At 33.3% G+C, this 20,433-nt stretch overlaps 1 protein-coding gene across 3 annotated transcripts in view; it reads right to left on the bottom strand.

The window, feature by feature from the left end:
- Positions 1–16,776, bottom strand: part of LOC124366414 (transmembrane protein 47) — a 431,582-nt gene extending 414,806 nt beyond the window's left edge. The window contains exon 1 of one of the 3 annotated variants that reach the window (XM_046822952.1): positions 16,390–16,776. In XM_046822952.1, the coding sequence (XP_046678908.1) occupies positions 16,390–16,508 (119 nt within the window). In that variant the 5' untranslated portion in view covers positions 16,509–16,776. The remainder of the gene's footprint in view (positions 1–16,389) is intronic. The other 2 variants (XM_046822953.1, XM_046822954.1) reach the window with 2 other exon arrangements.
- Between the last annotated feature and the right edge of the window lie 3,657 nt (positions 16,777–20,433).

Raw genomic sequence — 20,433 nt, 5'->3', positions numbered from 1 at the left:
TAACGAACTCATATAGCGATTGCATTTCCAGTGGTGTAGACCAGTAAAAATAACACCAGATGGAGATTGAGAGTCCAGGTAGCTAAAACAGTCTGAGAGGAGAATCTCTAGAGTAAACACTCAAGACGGATATGGAAACTGACAAACAAGAATGCGAGATGCCGAGACCGTTTATTGGCTTGAACACATTGCCTGCCTGCCTTCTCCCCGGTAGAATGTGGTGCACGTGTAACACACTGACATGAATACACTAACATCACTATACACTATAGCCCGCTTCTTCCCGAGTCTTCATCCCAATCTGTCTGGCATTCCGACAATTTTTATACGGAAACAGTGTTTCGTGGGGTTTTATTATATTTTTATTCTTAGGGAGATTTTCAACAAAACTATACCGTTTCCCGTTCGGAAGAAAAATCGTATATTTTTGAACACCCAATAAAATGTATCACAGGCAGAATTTTAATTATGAGTGAAATGCAATCGAACTATCATATATTACTCATAATATATATATATATATATATATATATATATATATATATATATATATATATATAAAAGGTGTCTGAATTTTATTAAAATCTGAAGCTAGTTCAATTAACATTTCGCTAAATATACCAGCGTCTTATAAAGAGGACGACTGAATTCTTGCTAACACTTCAAATGTACTAATTGTTGGACACGACTTTTTACTATCGACTGCCTATGCTGTTCAAGGATAGATTACAAATTCAATTAGTACATGACCTACACCAACACTATACACACTTAACACATAAACGGTGGAAAGGGTTGATTCAATGTGAATGTTCAACACAACGAAAAATATACAACTACAAATGGTAAAAATTTAATTCATTCGAAAAACTTTCAATTCTATCAAAAATAAATATTGAAGATAGTCATTGAGACCGCAATTAAATCTTTTTTTTTATTAAAAACTGCGAGCTGTTTCAATAAAATGATCGCCACAATACCAACGTCCTAATAAGAGGACGTTTGAATTTTTGCTAAAACTTGCAATGTACTACCTTGTTGGACACAGCCTTACCATCGGCTGCCCATGCAGTCCTAAGGCCAAATTTACAGTCTACTAAAAAATTCACCAGGTTTGTTTATTGAAGAATATTCTACCTATTTATAACATCTCCGGAGCTGAGGAATAAATACGAAGTAGATTACAAATTCACTTAGTAGATGACCTAAGTACGTAACACTCACTTGGAACGACCGATGGAGTTAAGCGATTAACCTATTTTATACTATAATTTAGATTTTTTGGAATTTTCTCATCAGATATCATATCCTAGAGAAAGGTGAACTGCGGCTAAACTCAACATTCATATTGAATCAACCCTACCCATCTTAGGTGCGTTATGAGTCGAAAACTCTGTTGCTCCACCGTGCTTAGAGATCGTGTCTATCACATCGTAGTGCACTCAAAATTGTGCACCTGATGAGACAATGAGACTACCTTTTCACCTAGACTACACTATATGTTTGTAATCCTATATTAATAATATAGTCTTATAAAACAATTTCAATGTTAATTAGCCATCAAATTTGATATAGTAATTTAGAGACCTCTCGTTTTTGCCATTGATCATCATTTTATAATACCGTTAAAACGGTGTTTAGCTTGCTAGGTAGGGGTTCGTATTTGAAAATTTTGACTTACCCCCTAAACTACCCCCATTTTGGGGAGGTGGGGGGTCAAAAATCGTCATAGATAAAAAACTCCTCAATTGGTTTGGCATATAAACTTGCCCTAGAATAAATCACTGCATCTCTATTCGTAAGAAAGTTAATAGAGAGGGTGGGTATTTTAAAACAGTGCTTTCGTAACTTTAAATACAGACTGTTGTGGTACACTACAGAATCAAATAAATAGTCTCTGAAAGTGTTTGACGTAAACCAACTCAACCAATAGACTTAAGACTACCAGGCGGAGTAAATACAAACAGGTATTAATCAAAAGGAAAGAAAGCCCCTGACAAACACAGACTGTACACAGTGGTACATACTGTTTGTTTGTACTGTAGCAGAAACACACAATCCTTCCGACTGCTCAAAACACAGTTTCGCTAACTCAACTTTTCCTCCCATTAATTCATTTAAATGTGATATATTTTGCGGTCTGATAGATTTCCAATATCAGAAGTACCGACCGCAAACATTTGAGTAGTTTAGTGTTCGTGTTCACAAAAGAGACTAATCTCCAATTGTTTATCACTCAATTTACTAAAACCGCTCTCTATTCTGTACACATACGGATTGTACACTGAATAGTTTACATCAAGCGAACAAGACAACTCAGAAATCAAACAATAACTAATTGTTGATCATTATTTTTAATTGTTAAACAAATAGAGCCTTTATTACCAAACATCGCTTAACTCTAACTATAACCTATTAACATCAATCTTGGATATATCTTATCTTAGCTGTTAAGAAATTTTAAAAAAATTACATTGCAAAAAATACCATTAGGGTACCAAAAATGTTACATTACAAAAATATTATAAATTTGACTCTTTATTGAAAGGCTACTCTTAAAGCTTTTACTATTAAGCATTACTCATAAATCAGTATAAAATTTCCAATAAATATATACGTAATTCTAGGAATGTATAGTATGATAATTCTAGCGTTACAACAATAATGCACATTTTAACCGTTCTACTTAGTGCATTTATACGTAAAGACATAGAACATGACTGATTTGGTTCAGATCTTTAAGCATATTTTCCTTTCATAAAATTCAGTCATCCAAACAAAGAGGTATATATTTCCTTCTCGCCTATTTTAGAGTTGGAAAAATATTGAAGTATGTTGCTGAAGAGTCAAACTACTAAGTGTTTCATTTAGTTTTTTTTTTTAAAAGAAGTGGCTTCATCATGTTTTATTAATTTATAGAAATAACTGAAATTGAAGTTAATTTATTATAAATTCTTCATTTATGCAATTGTACAAGCAGAAATATTAATGCTTCCTAATTACTCAATTTTTAAGTTCGTAAACTGTTTTAGTAACCATACATAAACAAACAGGAAGTATAACAAGAATATTTAATTATAGTATGATAATATCGAGTTATATGATATAATAGTGACCGCATTCTATGTGTGGCCACATTACATGATATAATAGTGACCGCATTCTATGTGTGGCCACGTACGTTATATAACAGTGACCGCATTCTGTATGTGGCCACGTACGTGATATAACGGTGACCGCATTCTATATGTGGCCACGTACGTGATATAACGGTGACCGCATTCTATATGTGGCCACGTACGTTATATAACAGTGACCGCATTCTGTATGTGGCCACGTACGTGATATAACGGTGACCGCATTCTATATGTGGCCACGTACGTGATATAACGGTGACCGCATTCTGTATGTGGCCACATACATGATATAATAGTGACCGCATTCTGTATGTGGCCACGTACGTTATATAACAGTGACCGCATTCTGTATGTGGCCACGTACGTGATATAACGGTGACCGCATTCTATATGTGGCCACGTACGTGATATAACGGTGACCGCATTCTATATGTGGCCACGTACGTGATATAACGGTGACCGCATTCTATATGTGGCCACGTACGTGATATAACGGTGACCTCATTCTATATGTGGCCACGTACGTGATATAACGGTGACCTCATTCTATATGTGGCCACGTACGTGATATAACAGTGACCGCATTCTATATGTGGCCACGTACGTGATATAACGGTGGCCGCATTCTATAGCCTATGTGGCCACATACATTTTTAATTCGCGCATCAATAGTCGTGAACATTTTTGCATTATTCTGCAGAAATAAGATTTAATTTTATAACATAGTTGTTAAATACATTTCAACTAATGAATACCTGGTAAAACACCTTGTATGTATAAGACGTTAAATATATATTTCAACAAAAAAATCATTTGTTATAAAACTCTAATGTTATTATTTTAAAATAATATACAACTGTTTTAAAGCAGCGTTACATTTTATACGCCACATTCATTAAATTTACTAAATATATCGTAAACTTGTCTTCCTTGTAATTGTTATCTCAAAATGAGGCATTCCAGTTGGACCGATCTCTATCATCCCTACTAAATTTCAGATATGTTACAAATTTCAGAGAATTCCAATTTTAACCAAAAAGTTATAAAGTGCGAATAATGTCAAAAGCGTGGGTATCACAAACGCTGTATTCCACATAAGTGGGTTTTATTAGATGTTATGTTTTATGCGATGTGTGCAGAGTTTGTAACTGAACTTTAGGATATCGAAACCAATGAAAACGACTCGGTGGTAATAAAGTTCATTCAAAGGATTACAGGAAATTGAAAACAGATAACTCCTGAGTTACAGAAACAAGCAGTTCCAATACGCCGGGGTTGTGCTTTCCTTATTTACACACCAGCTTCACTTTCATTTTCTCTTTACCTTTCCCACGACATTGTGGGCTTCATTTACAAAAATATATATGTTTGTACTTATTACGTAACTAAATGAACTGTAAAAAGGTAGGCTACTGTATGTAAGGCGATTTTTAATTTCACTTTTAATTAAATTCAGTTTCCCAACCACATTGCATAAATAATTAAAAATATATACAATGGGACAGAAGTCTTTTTGTTTTTAGGAAACGTTTTATTTTTGGTTTGTAAAAAAAAGTATACACATATTTAACGACTTATGTGAATTCAAAATTTGTATTAACAGATGATTTACTTTTAGTATAAATTCCATTCCAATTCAAAATTAAAAGGCACAATTTAACTACGGCAATTGAATATCTGGTGATTGAATTAATATAAATTAATTATTTTAAATATATATATACAGTATTAGGTCAGGGTGATAGGCCTAACCTAATAATAAGTTTCAAAATTACTTAACATAATATATTTTTTAAATTAGGAAAGTACAAACTTGTAAATGATTTTTTACAAAAGATAATTGCATGCCAGCTGCAATTGAAAGATTAATTTCAACACCACTGTGAAAGTAACAAGCTGACAAGCGATATTAATATTCATTCATTTGATTATAGAATCACTAAAAGCAACACTCCAAATATTAATGCACGGAGGTCTAAAACTTAATTTCGCACATCAGAATTATTCTGGGAAAATGTGCTGCCACTCTTTTAAAGTAAGGGAGGCAGCAAGATTATTCTATTAGCAGGTAAAACATTGCCCTAGCCATATGAGCACTATATTTCATAACCTGGTGTTCTTTACTTAACTAATGTATTGAAAAAACTTTAAAAAAACATAACAAAACTCGAGTAACTAAATTTTTCGAAATTGATCTACAATACAAAATACTGAAAATAAATAATACTTCTAGTAACCTAATTAATTACAAGAAGTGTTTGCAACAACGCATAAATCATAAAATTTTAATTTAGCAATTTTAACTAATTGCATCAAACTATTACTGGTAAAGCAACGATGCTGCCAACTTTAGTCCTGTAACTAATAATTAACAACATGGCTGCGATCCCTGACATAATAAATTGAAAATTTGTTTAATTAGGGAAACATCAGGACACTTCAAATTCGTCTCACCAGGTCCTTGAAATAATTTGATTTAGTCTAATTAAGAATGGTCTGTATTCACAAAAAGCATCATAAATGCCAATAATCTAGTTTTACAATTTTCTACATGATGAATGGTAACAATGATACATAACTATTACGTCACCACTATTGTACAAGAAGTAGATCAGCAAATATGGTTAGAAAACCAAAAGCTTTAAAAGGTATTTTAAGAAGATTAATGTTATTCTTGCGCCAAAACTTCTAAATGAGTTACTATAACACATTAAAAAAGCAAATCATTAAAAATATTTAAAATTGTTAAAAACAAGTGGTTACTTGGACACGAAAACGCAATACAATTATCAACTATCTTACAATGAACAAAAAATACTGTAGTACATTTTTTAGACCTCTGTTTAAGTTATAAGTTTTTTGTTTTTTTTTTTACTAATATAATATAGGGTTGGATGAATGTTGACTGCAAAACATTTTAATTTTTGTTTTGAATTATTTAATTTTAACTGTGTTAAGAGTTGGTTTTGTTACTTAGTATTGTTATATATTTCTTTATATTTATTATTTTTATTTTAAATCAGATTTTTTCAATACTTTTTTTAACTTTTTTAAGGCAGACTATGTATGTGTATTTTTGTTGTTTTTGATGATTTATATTGTTGTTGATATAGCTTTAGACATATTTTATGTTCTAGTACTGTTTATGTAAAAAAGAGCAATACCGCATAAGTCCAATATATATTTATTGTGAAATGTATAAAAGGTGGACTCTGAGATTTTAAATTTTTGTTCTGTATTGCTAGCCTTCATAACTGTTTAAGAAAGGCTAGTTAGTATTAATTGTCCATAACTGCAAACTGTAAAAATTGTACGATTTATGAGATGGAAATAGATTATTATCAATCAATCTATCTCTCCGCTTTTTAAGTTTTCCACGCTTGATCCAGCACCAACAACTACAACCCTTCATGGGAGGGCTGTGGAGAACAACGTGGCGCGTTCAAGGTTTGGCTTTGCTAAAAAAACAATCAGTGACATCCTATGGAGGGGTACGTACCTTCATCTAAAATGATGATGTGAAAATGAAAAATTTTTTTGAAATTAATTTCAAGTTTATAACGCAATTATTGCTCTGGATATATCTGCGGACAGAGAGAGATAGAAGAAACTTTGCCAAACCCATGAGTGAAAGGCTTCGCTGACGAACAGCCAAAAACACACCCAAGACAGTTGCCTACGGTGATGAGATATTTCTCTAAATCAAATCGTGGGTATCCCAGACAAGTACGTAGTGTCGAGGTCTTCATAATTTTTCTCCTACAGGTCAATGACATTCCTAAACCTTATTTTAGTTTCAGTTTTGGCATAAGAACATCTTGTTTACATACACCCAAATTATTTTTGTTTTTCTAAGATCAAATCGTGGGTCTCCCAGACAAGAAGTGTCAAGGTCTTCTTAATTTTCCTCCTATAGATCAATTACAACCCTAAACCTTATTTTAGTTTTGGCATAAAAATATCTTTTTACATACATCCAAATTATTATTCTTTTCCTCTATATCGTTATAGAACACTAAAAAAACTCACAATACGTTTTTATCAAAATCCAATGCGAAAGAGACAAAGGCATTGGAAGCATACAAGTTGTACCTTTGAATGAGATATTTGTTAAAACGCTGGAATCAATATCGGGAACTAAACCGATTTAAGATTTCCCATTGTAGTTTTGAGGTATTAACATCAAGGTCATTTCAATACATCTGACTTAATCGATGCATCATGTCTGACATCATGGACTGATTAGCAATTTACTATTGAAATACCAATTTCCGGTACACTATTTCTGGTTTATTATTATTCTTAAGTTCAAACATAAGAAAGGGTGAAATGGGCACCAAGCATCTGCGTAATCCAAAATGTTTTTTTTTTTCGGGATTCTGAGAAAACCAGAAAATTTGCCAATGTCACAAAATTCGATCAGCTTGGCCGATGGCAAGAATGGCTTTGCACTGCAAGGCACAATGAGGATCGATGAGGTTGCAGAAGAGTCCCGACAGGCAGGAGGAGTCCGCCAGGAAGTGAGGGCGAGCCGGAGACAATGGGAGTTGTCACGGTTCACGAAGCAAAACGTAGACGCCACTCATACAGATTACTGTTCCACGCCGTGACCTGATTCTATTCGCAAGTCTAACTACCTCACTTTTTTGCCCAACTGATGTTCTATGCCAAGTCAGTGTGTTTCGTTGCAGTGTGGAAAAAATGCAATACTAATTGACAATTTTATGAAGAACGGAGATGGATCAGCTGAGGTGGTTTAGGCTTATGAACAACACGGAGAATGTATACTTCCGGAGGAATGCGTGGAGAAGACAGGAATGGTTAGAGGAGAGGATGTAGGAAAGTAGGATGTCTTCAAAATGACTTTGCTCCTATGATACTGGAATGTACTATGCATGATAATTGTAATGGACACGAAAATTAGTAACATGTTCAGTGCCTTATAACCAAGATAGTACGGCAAAAGCGACAATCTGAAATGTAACCACAAACCGGGTTTTTCCACTTAGGACAAGAATTTGAGAAACTTCCATTACAATTAGTAAGGACCTTTGTGCTTGCTTCCGGAGTGACAGGATATTCCGGATGGGTCAGGTTGGGTGTGGTTCTACTCCTGTCGAGAACCCTTACGGAGGGATAGTGGACTGTATCTCAGTCATGTGACCTTGGAAGAAGGGAAGGTCACCTCTGTTCCAGCCTTCCCAGTTAAAGCAGGCAAGGAACAGTACTCCCTCGTGTCTAAGCAAGCAACTGACTAACACTCCTACAGTCATCCTCCGAAATAGCCCAGACCTATCGATCAACCCTTTCACCCCAATATTTGTAAATAGTAATGCGCCCCTTCTGGACATCCACCGTACTGGGGTAACAAACCCGGTTACACTTCACTTTTCATGTTTTTTGAGAAAAAAGTTTATTTTTTTAGGGAATCACGTTCAGAAAATTTAAAATAAAGCATTTAATATTGTATTTTAAAATTTTTGGATTAGGAACACACGATCAGGCGACTCCTGTGTTACAAAACTCACTATATGGTTGTATAAAACAGTATCTATATTTATCATTAGTATCAGTGACACAATAGATAACTCATCCAGTGCTGCAAATTAAGGCGCGGCAAAAGTGAGCGCAACAATCAGTTACGTGGCGCAGCCCTACCGTCGGACCTCGGAACTAACTGAAATAATCCCCGGACCTCAGCACACCTCGTCCGTAATCTCCTGTGTAACTAATACAATAAAAGACGGTGTGTAACTAATACAATAATACATTAATAAAGAGTTTAAGTTTTGAGATTAATTAATGTTTAACAATATCTAATCTAATTTCATTTTTATAGATCTATTCATTAATCACACTAAAAAAACGCCAATTTCCTCGTGGTACATGAAAATCCAAAACATAAAATTCGTTAAAATATTTTAATTTAATTTGCTGCACGAAGTATGCAAATTTATGGCACAGAATTACTAAATTAATTCTCAATAATGCCGTCATTAATTCGTGTACAGAATTCGGTTGCCTACATTGTTGGATTGAAAACGGTGATGTAAGAAAACTTGAATCGGGTCTCTTTGGGGAAATTAAAACAGGAGTGTTTTTGAAAAAAAAGTCACTGGTCCTCGCCAGCCGGTGACATATCCTGCCGGAACCACTCCAAGCTGAATGCCGCTCTACCTGCTGCCGCTTGTGTCCGCGTGACTGGCTCACGGCGTACATTTACGGCTCTTTAATGTGGCCCAACAACCCATAAACATTAGCCACCACCTCACCGAGTGTACATACAACCTCGCCGACTCTGCAGTTCACAGACTTGCTGAGTGGCCGTCACTTTATATCTAATCAATATACGTGTTCTGCATAATTAATACACACTTTTTTCAGTTCCTCTTTCATACATGATGTAGGAAGGAAAAAGTATGACGGCCTCAAAGATCAAAGATTTGTTTTTCAGGGGAAACACGTTAGGACCAAACGATCAAAAGTTGTTTTCGTGAAAATTTCCGTCAATAAGAGTCAAGGACGTAGCCAGCGAGAGGTCAAGGGGTCCGGACACCCCCTCCAAATTTTTTCCAATTACTGTTTTAGCAAACAATTATTATTACTTGAGTAGTTCAGTATTACTAACATGTACTGCTGAAATATCGGTCTCAACATTGAAACGGGTCAAGAACCTTTTAAGGAACAAAATGGGGAAAATATCAGTCCTCTTGAACCCCCCCCCACAAAATTTTCTTGAACAATTCCTTCCAAAATTTCTTGATATGAGTTTTCAATAATCAGCTATAACCTAATAATTCACCAAATGTTTTGGGTGCAGGTATACGCGGTAAATATTAATAAATCAGTTTTGTTTATACTTTGACACATTTCTTTATATTTAATCCAAATGAATCCTCACTGAAAAATTAAAATTGTCAAAATTATTGAAAGGTTTTTATTCAATTGTTGGATTATCAATAAATAACATAAAACTAATTATAACCATCATTTTGTCTGTTTTTTTGGGTTAACACAGGTTATGAGAAAATAGGCACATAAGTTCAATTTTGCATCAAAATATAAATGAACGAATTCATAGAGACCATTTAAACATTAGAACATTTAAAAGTTTAAAAATCTCACGATAATTAATTGCCTAAAAAGTCTGGTTCTATTAAAATTGAGTTAAAACCTACTTTTATTGAATTTTCACAATTTACATTCCATGCGATTGTTGTATATAACCTTTGATTGTATTAGTTACACAAGAGATAACTCATTAAATGCTGTAAATTGAGTCACGGAAAAAGTAAGCGCTCAGACTGTCATCTTTCGAGAGTGAGCTGAAGTATAACAGCAGCAAGGCGCAGCCCTAGCGTCTGAGAACTAACACTGATATAATCCTCAGACCTCAGATCTTCTAGTCCATGTGAATGATTTATCTCCTATGCAACAAATATAATCAAGGATATTGTCCAAACATCTACATCAAAACTAGCTTCAAACTCCGAATTAACTATAATTATGATTATTAAAATGTAATTAAACCCATAATGCCCAAAATATATAAAGATTTGTGTATTTACAAATTCTAGAAGTTCTGACTTTCAAGAACACTCTACTTAGTATGGAAAGTAAAATATTATTGTTTTATAATAATTTAATGGAAAAAACTACAACATAATGTTAAATTGTACATTATTTTCATGTAAATAAGTGCGTTTGTCTATATAGCATTTTAAAATAGATTAAATCATTGTTGATTTGCCAATTTATTTTATTTATGTACTTATAAAGGACAAAATTTTGTTTCACCAGAAATAATTCTAAATTTTCACTAAAGGTAAAAGGCCAGTAGTAATTGAACAGTTTATTATATCCTTACAATTCTGCATTCTATTAATTAAAATTTTCTTCTACCAACAAATATTTAATTAAAACCGACTGTTCAGTTAAAATAGGTACGTTAATGGCTTTTATGTAATTTAGTAAATTAGTATTTGTTCACATGTAAACTAATCCAACACTAATAAATCCCAAACCCGAACAGAACACAAATGATAATAAAGTGAAAATATACTCACTACAAAATGACAAGTAAATAACCTTTTATGATCAATTCACATTAAAACAGTAATTTATACCATCATTACCGCAAAAACAGATTACACAGTAGTTTGCACTGTTAATCAATTACTAGTTTAATGAAGCTGTTGGCAACAGCTCAAATTGGAACATCAATTTAAATTAAACTTTGTCATAGTCCATAATTTAATGTTCCATAATTACAGCACAAGGATTACATTGCAATTAAAATAAGTGTACAGAGCTTTATTATTCCACCAAATTTTATCAACAGACAGAAAAAAATTAAACATGTAATTTAAAAGAACATTTTTACCACAATATTATCTTAGATGTCAAATAAAACTTCAATTTACACAAAATAATCAGTACGACCAATACATGATTTTAAAAAGATTTTTTTAAACATCTCTTTAGATTTTAATGGAAAAGACATATTTTGTATACTTCCACATAAAATTTATTAAAATAGCGCTTTCGCCGGTTAAGGCATCATCAGTTTGACATTGTTTACAGAAAAAATCTCTTTAGATTTCAAAATTGCAATATAAACATTTTGAATATTAATAATTAAAACCTCAGGATTTTATGAAAATTGTATAAAGATGGTTTATTTTTAGATTACTATATTGAGACTATGTTTATGCAATTCAGCAAATAACACCCTACGAATTACAACCAAGTATTTAATATTCTGCAAGCATTCCTTCTAAATTAAAAATACACTATTCACTCATGTTTATCTACTATTTCATAATCAGCTGATTATTACTGTTATCAGCAGACATTAATTACCAGCCTGATGCTGTTATTTTTATTTTGCAAATTTAAAATTCATCAAATCTATTCAAAACATGACATAAATATACCACTCAATTAAGTTTGTTAATAAACATTGATTCTAACACTACTGAATTTAAAACTAGAAGCTTCAAATAGATAGACTATTGAATACCTAACATATTCCAGTTTTGCTAACAATATTTTTAATGAAGCTTAGTATTAATTCTGGTTCTTTTACTGTTATATATTAAATAATATGGTGTCATATTTAATCAATACCCGGTTAAATCCCGTCATCTTAAAAACTTACATGATTTTCTATGCTGCTTTAAATATTGAAAAAGAAACAAAAACAGGAAATACCGTCTTTATGACTTTTTTTTAAATTTAAGAGTATTTCTAGTTTTAGAGCGGACTAATACTAAATGCTTGGTCATCTGGGTGACACGTAGAAAACATTCCTCGAAATAGAATCTTATATGTAACAGATCAAAATTCCAGTAGGTCTGATCTAGAATTCTTCAGGGAAAGATATAACAAATATTATCAACTTGTCTAACCATAACTTTCCAGAAAAAGGTTAAGTTTTGGAAGCCGATAACGGAATATATATAGGATAACAAAATTAAATAGTGCACACAACTTCTTTACAACATTAAATACAATTACCTCCGATTAAACAAATATTTGTTGCTTCCAAATTTGTAGTTTAAAATTACAACCTATTTTAAGTGCTCTTACAACCCCTAGAGTTGTAAGAGCAGACGTCACCTGTCAATCAATATGAATGGTGAGTTGACACACAGATATTGGTATTTAACGCTTGAAGAACAACAGAGTCTACGAAGCATTGTTTCTTTACATCTAACGCTTAATGATGGCTTCATCCCTTCAAATCATCTATCATTAATAATGCTTAAGAACTTACCCTGACTCAGAGGATTTAAAACTACTGAAATACTAGCAGTTATTCCAAATGGAATAAACAGACTCATATATATGTTAAATTTCAGACCACTTTGTACGACCTCTAACGAAACTTGAATCATATTACCTAATATTAATATCTAATTTTTTATAACTTTAAATTAACATTTTTGGAAAAAAGAAGTTTGTGTCACTTTACAAGCATCTATATATTACATCTTCACATTAATAAAATTGCAATATGTATATAGCCTATAGTATTTAAAAATAACAACATTTCACATTTAAGATCATTTTTTTACTTTTTTATTGAACACAGTATTTTGAATCAAGAAACCAAAACACTCTGTTTTTCACTAACCAGTTATTTAGTTATTTACCCAAACATAGAACACAAGTCCAGACAGACACTGTATTGAAACCAATTTTCTATACTTGGAGGGTATTGTATTGAAACCAATTTTCTATACTTGGAGGGTATTGTATTGAAACCAATTTTCTTTACTTGGAGGGTTCCCAAAATAGACATTTCCACTGAAAATCAAAATTTTATTTTATTTTGATCATCACAAACACCACTACTTATGATGGGTGAGAAAAGAAATGAAAAGTTTTGGGGGGAGGGGTTTAGGGGTTGTTGGGGGGTTTTGGATTGTTGGGGGTTTTGGGGGCGCATATCAAATGTACATTTGTAATATAGCTTATAAACCCACTGCCAGTACTCTGTTTCTAGCGAAGTAAACCTCTTGTCTGAGATTAAAGAATTCCTGTTATCAGGCCATTAAAGAATCTACAGGTGTTATCAGTTGGGTTAAGAGCTTTGTTGGCTCCAGCCAGCTGACCTATCTTATCAGAGCACAGGTTGACTCACAACACACTTACTCACTCACTCATACACATGGCCCAGATGGAACCTAACTGAAACCAGTGATTCGTGTTCATATTCAATCAAACTAAGTTAAAATACAATTTCATTATTACGGCTATACTACAATACATCCCATAAAAGCAATAATTGTTTAATCGTTATACAATATAATCTTATGACATTTAAATTCGGTTTTTACAAAAATTCAACAAGTTTATACATCATAGTCACTTTTGTATCATAGAAGCACAAAATCTAAAACTTTCACGATTAATTCAATTCCCTAAACAAACAAACCTGCACAATCTGTGGGGTCATCTTGACAATGCTTGTGCTTAGGAGATATACACAGCTGATACGACAGAATCAAGAATTTATCATTTAATTGTCATTAAACGCATGGCAATAGACGGCCAAAAACAGTTTTATAAGGGTACATGAGCGTAAGTTAAATATTTTAAGATGTAAAAAAAAGAATGACTATAACCTAAATTAAAAATGTAACTGTTCTCTTGAAATCAGTGTAATTTAACTAAATATAAATAAATAAATACACACACATACTCGTAGATTAAAAATACATGTAAAACAATATAATTAAAATCTTAAAATACTAATATCACATGCCAAAAAAGTCACTGATGGAATAAAATGCATTTACCTACAACCTGATTTGAAAGAATGAGTTTGAACCCACTGAGGTTTACAGACCAGGCCACATTTGGTAGCTCATTAAAACATTTTATTTCATTAACAGGTGGCTTTTTTGGATTATTCTAGCGTGATGGAAATACAATCAATCAAATAGCTTCAACCAATACAGTGGTATATCCTTGACTTACTATCCCAGTACACTGTATTATCCTACTTACTTTGTCTATAGACTAGGAATTGTATCAATTATATATAATATCAAATCTATATCATATCACACATCACTGCAACATGGACTTCACTGCACATTATGGTTTTCTTGGGCTTCCAAAAGTAGCCTAATTGTTATTTGCAATACACAGCTGATCAATCTTAATATTATTTAAGATTATATTTCAACTCAAACCTCCAATTTATTTATTTGGCTAAACCCTATGAACAGTAATAATAATTTTAAAAATGGGTTGACATAAGGGGACATAGGTTTCAGGACTTTAAATACAAACAAATTTTCATCCTCTCTCACCACTTTCATGCATTCCCATCGATTTAAATTGAATATTAAACCTGAATGGATAAAAGGCTTAATTAAATCTTGAAATGTAAATAGCCAAAGTCTACATAGTATTCAAGTATTTAAAAGTGGTCGTACAAGCTCGCAATTCAGTAGTTTTTTTTTATAAAATAGGTTATTTACATAAAAATTAAAACTAAATCAGCTTTTACCAATTGACACAGACATTTATCAACCTTACTTAACATTGATGATAATACTTGGCCAAGGTGGACTCGTAATTTTTTAGCTAACTTAATTTGTTGGTCAAATACGGATTTTGAACTCCTACCCAATCATCAAAAGGCTTCATTCAATATTAAATCCGCAAAAGATTCATCATTAACAGCTGCTTGGCCAGTTTGACTCATTAAAATGTCTCATAAAGTTTTCAAGAAGGAACTTGTCAAACTTTGCACTTGGTGGAGTATATTATATAGCCTATGTTGTTTTGTTTTTAGTTATTTCTATGCATAATAAACTTATACATTAAAATAGCCCCTACTGTTCAGTTCCTCTATATATTTTTTGACGTTTTTATTATGTTCAGTCTATTATCCTGGTTTTTTTAGAACTGTCATAGCTGATTGATATGCAATCTTGTTGTTCATAGCAAAAAATAAAGTATATTTAGTCTAAAATGGTGTGAACTGTGTATAATATGTTAAATGAATAAATGTTGAAACTACAACATAATGAAAACACAATGCCACATATAGCTTACAACTTGTAAACATTAAGACTTAATTTTCGACAGGTTGTAAAAATATTGTTAAAAATAAGCTTACTTGTTAAAATAGATCAGTCATTTGAAATGAGACCTTAGAAAGAGAAATTTGTAATGGTGATGGATGTTAATAAACTCAGAAATTGAATTTGGGTTAGTTACAACCTTCAACATTTGCCCAAGAAAATAGGCAATTCATTATTGTAAGAAAATAGGCTACTGAATTTCATTGAGTTGTTACTTGGGAACTGTCATTCAGCCTATCATCAGATCCATTGCAATAGCTACTATACAATTATCTCTTCAAAGCCCCTGCAATTAAAACATTATGAAATAGTTTTTAAATAGGCATAATTTGCAAGATATACCTATATATTGTTTTAAATTTTACAAGGGCCAAACTTATAAACAACACCCTGACCTACTTAACCTCAAATGTAAGTAAAGTCCTGTCAAAATGGATTATTCCTACGTAGTTTTAAGACAGCAAGCCTAGGTTCATAATGTCTGGCTCTCTCCTAATCATAAATCAAAATTAATTATATATATAACTAAAATGAACGAGAAATAGATCAAGGCCAAGCTCTATATCAAACCAAAAGTCAGATGTAAACAAATGCAGTCCTATGATAATAGTTTATTTTTAAAACTAGTAATAAGCCATTTTTCTTACCTTTCACGATGATATCCTTCAATAATTGAATCCGAATCAAATTCACTAAACTCCGGCAATGAATCACCATCAAAACTAGTATTCCCGTATGCTATAACCTTACGCGGATCTGTGTTCATGTTGTTGACAAATCGAGATGGTTTGAGTTTGAAATGAATCACGCCAGGGTAGCCAACACAAAACTCAAAATTCCTCAACTACACGTACCAGTTATTTTATTCGTAATTTTAAAGTAGTGTGATTCAAGTTAATTAAACTCGATTGGTTTGCTTAACAATACACTTTAGTGAAATAAAATAATTTCAAGTGTTATACATAAATATTTTTGCTTACATTTCAGAGAGTTGAATTGATATCCGAACAATAATGTTGGCAACAGAATAAAGAGTGTCCCAATTTAAACCTAGTGAGCTACAGCGACGCCCCCTTCGCTTACGGCTTGAAACAATGAAGTTACAACAATCACTCCCGTCATCCTTCTTCCCACCAATTGAATCACTTTCAAAAATAGCCCGCGCAACAATGAAAGTGGCCATTCAAAGATGCAATAGTCGTGGCGGTAATTCTAAGCAATATATGGGTCAACCTCGATTTTTCTCATATTACAATATAATGTTCCAATAGTCAATTAGAAAAGGAAACGACTAGAATTTCTTGCCGGAAAGCAGTTATAGGGAGCAGGCAACCGCCAGACGGTCATATATTGCTTAGAGTTACCTATTAGTGATCAGGGGCACTGACGTGATCTGGGCTTCAAATTTGGAACTACTCGAGTTAATTTTTTTTTTCTAAAAGAGCAAGCAGCGCGAAGCGCTGCGCAGCGGGCAGGCATCGTGCGTGATCCTTTTTTTATTAAAAATTTCTGATAAATTGTTATTACATATTACAATATAATGTAGGTAATGTATGTAAAACAATTTTAAACACATAATTACGTGCTGGAAATCAAAGTAAACCAATATAATCCGCCCAATACAAAATCTCCGTAAAAATCTGGTAAAGTAATCTGTGTTATTCCTTTGGCCTGAATCAATTCAGTATAGACGAAGATCACGCACGATGCTTGCCCGCTGCGCAGCGCTTCGCGCTGCTTGCTCTTTTAGAAAAAAAATTTAACTCGAGTAGTTCCAAATTTGAAGCCCAGATCACGTCAGTGCCCCTGATCACTAATAGGTAATTCTCGCGGTTGCCTGCTCCCTATAACTGCTTTCCAGCAAGAAATTCTAGTCATTTCCTTTTCTAATTGACTATTGGAGCATTATATTGTAATATGAGTTGCCTGCTCCCTATAACTTCTTTCCGGCAAGAAATTCTAGTCATTTCCTTCTCTAATTCACTATTGGAACATTATATTGTAATATGAGAAAAATCGAGGTTGACCCATATATTGCTTAGAATTACCGTCGTGGCTAACAAGATCTGTGTTAGGTTTTTAGCAAAGATACCTGTAAAATCCCTTCACTGCTACCCACCGGCTGTGACTTTTTATGAAAAAATTATAAAGTTTATTTTACCTTAATTCAGTTATCCCAAAAAGAATTGTTACGTGATGGTATTGACTCTTTTGGTGCCTCAACATTTTTGCAGGTCATTATTCGGAAGTTCTTTGTTTGAAGGTTATTTTTGACGATGGAATGATTGTGAAGAAAACAGGATTTTCTGTACATTTGCCATCGTTCAGTGAAACAAGAAATCAGTAACACTACGTTTCGAGATCTGCATCTCTTCTTCTTCAGGTAATAACTAACCTAATACATCCGGAAGTACTAGCCTCCTTTGAATCATTCCCCCCACCCTCTGTGGAGCCCTGTTCTCAGGGCATTGGACAGGTCAATTCCAGGGTTACTGGAAGGACTTCGATTTTTAAGTGTCTAGTTTAGAGTCCATGGAATAGAAATTATGCTGCACCAAATAACTTTTAGTGTGCTTCTAGAATTGTTGGGATTAACTATTTCTGTTACAAAATTTAGTAGCACCTGATAAACTTACGACCTTCACACAATGGATGTTTATGAAACAAGCTAACCTATGGTACCTCAAATAATGAGTTTTGTGTCTAGTGTTGTAGCCTTTGCCTCTATAGCTGCAATGCATTACATTCTGGCTTATGATATACATGACTAGCTCATATACATAAAGATAGAGTACCCAGGATACTTAGTTCAACAAACAGATCTTGTGAAGGAAACAGGATTTTTCCGGACATTTGCCATCGTTAAGTGAAACAAGAAAACAGTAACACTACGTTTCGAGATCTGCAATCTGATCTCTTCTTCAGGTAAAGAACTAACCTAATACATAATTACAAACTAGGTTAAAATAAACAAATCTTACTAAAGCGTTGTGGCACGCCTGAGTCAGGAATCACAACCTACATGTTGTTTAAAACACACAACACTCTTAGACAAAGTCTCGTAAAAACAAAACCAAAAAATGGCACACAGGATTCCAAAAACTGTGTTTACAGTATAAAATGTAGCTGCAATAGGGAATACATAGGCGAGACAAAAAGACCACTAAACATAAGGATAAAAGAACACAAAGAAAACACGAGAAAGGGTTTTCACAGAAAAGTCAAAAATTGCACACCATTGTTGGTCCGAAGACCATCATATGAATTGGGATGAAGCCCACGTAATACATCGGGAACCACATTTCTTCAAAAGGAAATTAATTGAGGCAACATACATTAAATTGGCAGACCAACCAATCAGTCAACCATCAGTCGAGATTAGGCCGCTTTGGTTGCCAATTCTAAAAAATGAACTAAAGAGAATACCAAAAGTATCAAACGGATCGGATATTTGCAATAAACCAATGCGGAGTCACAATATGGTTTTAAGAAGTTCATCTCGCATGAACCAATAATAACGAAAGGGCCCATTCCTGTTCCCCTTCCCTTGTATTTCCGCCATCTTGTTTTAGCCGGCCGTCACGATTACCATTGGCTACCCCCTCTGGTCAGTCGTAAATGGTTAGTAGACGAGTGAAGACATATTGTGACCTGTATTCCGTAGTTTAGTTTAATGATTGGTGTTTTGTATAGTTTTTTTATTAAGTGCATGTCTTTAGTGTTAGTGAAGTTGACTTACAACATGTAGGTTGTGATTCCTGACTCAGGCGTGCCACAACGCTTTAGTAAGATTTGTTTATTTTAACCTAGTTTGTAATTATGTATTAGGTTAGTTCTTTACCTGAAGAAGAGATCAGATTGCAGATCTCGAAACGTAGTGTTACTGTTTTCTTGTTTCACTTAACGATGGCAAATGTCCGGAAAAATCCTGTTTCCTTCACAATCCTTCCATCGTCAAAAATAACCTTCAAACAAAGAAACAGATCTTGGTATTCCATGGGGTTAGACAAAAAAATCATCCTAATGGTTTTTATTTGTAATATGAGAATGTTATCAAGGTGGATCTTACTCCCCAAAGGGATATTGAATATGTAGTGTGATTCTATTAAACAAAAGAATAAAAATTTAGATGGGTTTACATTTACAGATTCTTCTTAGAATAAAATACGCATAGGCTTTTATCAATTTTTGTAATGTGGTCATATGTGACAACCGCCAAGCTCTCTCCTAAAAAATCTACAAAATAAGACATTTTCAGCTGTTTTCCCCAATAAAAAACATTTGATTTGAGACCTGAAGTAGATGTTTACCTCTATTGAGTTTGAATACATAGATACCCCATCTTATCAGGGTTTAACTGTAATAACTGGTTGTTGAAGAAAAATTGTGCCAATTGATTTATGTTTAAGGTCTGAATTGCTAAACTCGCTGCTTTACTGTCTTGAAAAGAGGGTTCTGTTGTCTGTAACCATGAACATACTCTTGAATAGCACCACATCAGACATACAAACCAAACTTATTGGACTAATTTACAGAGGTTCGAATACCTTAAGGTCTCTCTCTCTCTCATTTTATAAGGAAATGGCATCCATTTGAAATGTTACATGTTTTATTAAAAATGTGGAATGAGACACAGAGCTCAGTTTAAACAATTTGTATTCTTTTCTTACTAACTCAAAAACTGACGTCAC

This window comes from Homalodisca vitripennis, chromosome 7, assembly GCF_021130785.1.
Source record: "Homalodisca vitripennis isolate AUS2020 chromosome 7, UT_GWSS_2.1, whole genome shotgun sequence".
Classification (NCBI taxonomy): domain Eukaryota; kingdom Metazoa; phylum Arthropoda; class Insecta; order Hemiptera; family Cicadellidae; genus Homalodisca; species Homalodisca vitripennis.
Note: the sequence above shows the minus strand (reverse complement) of the source record. Positions and strands in the feature narration are given on the sequence as shown.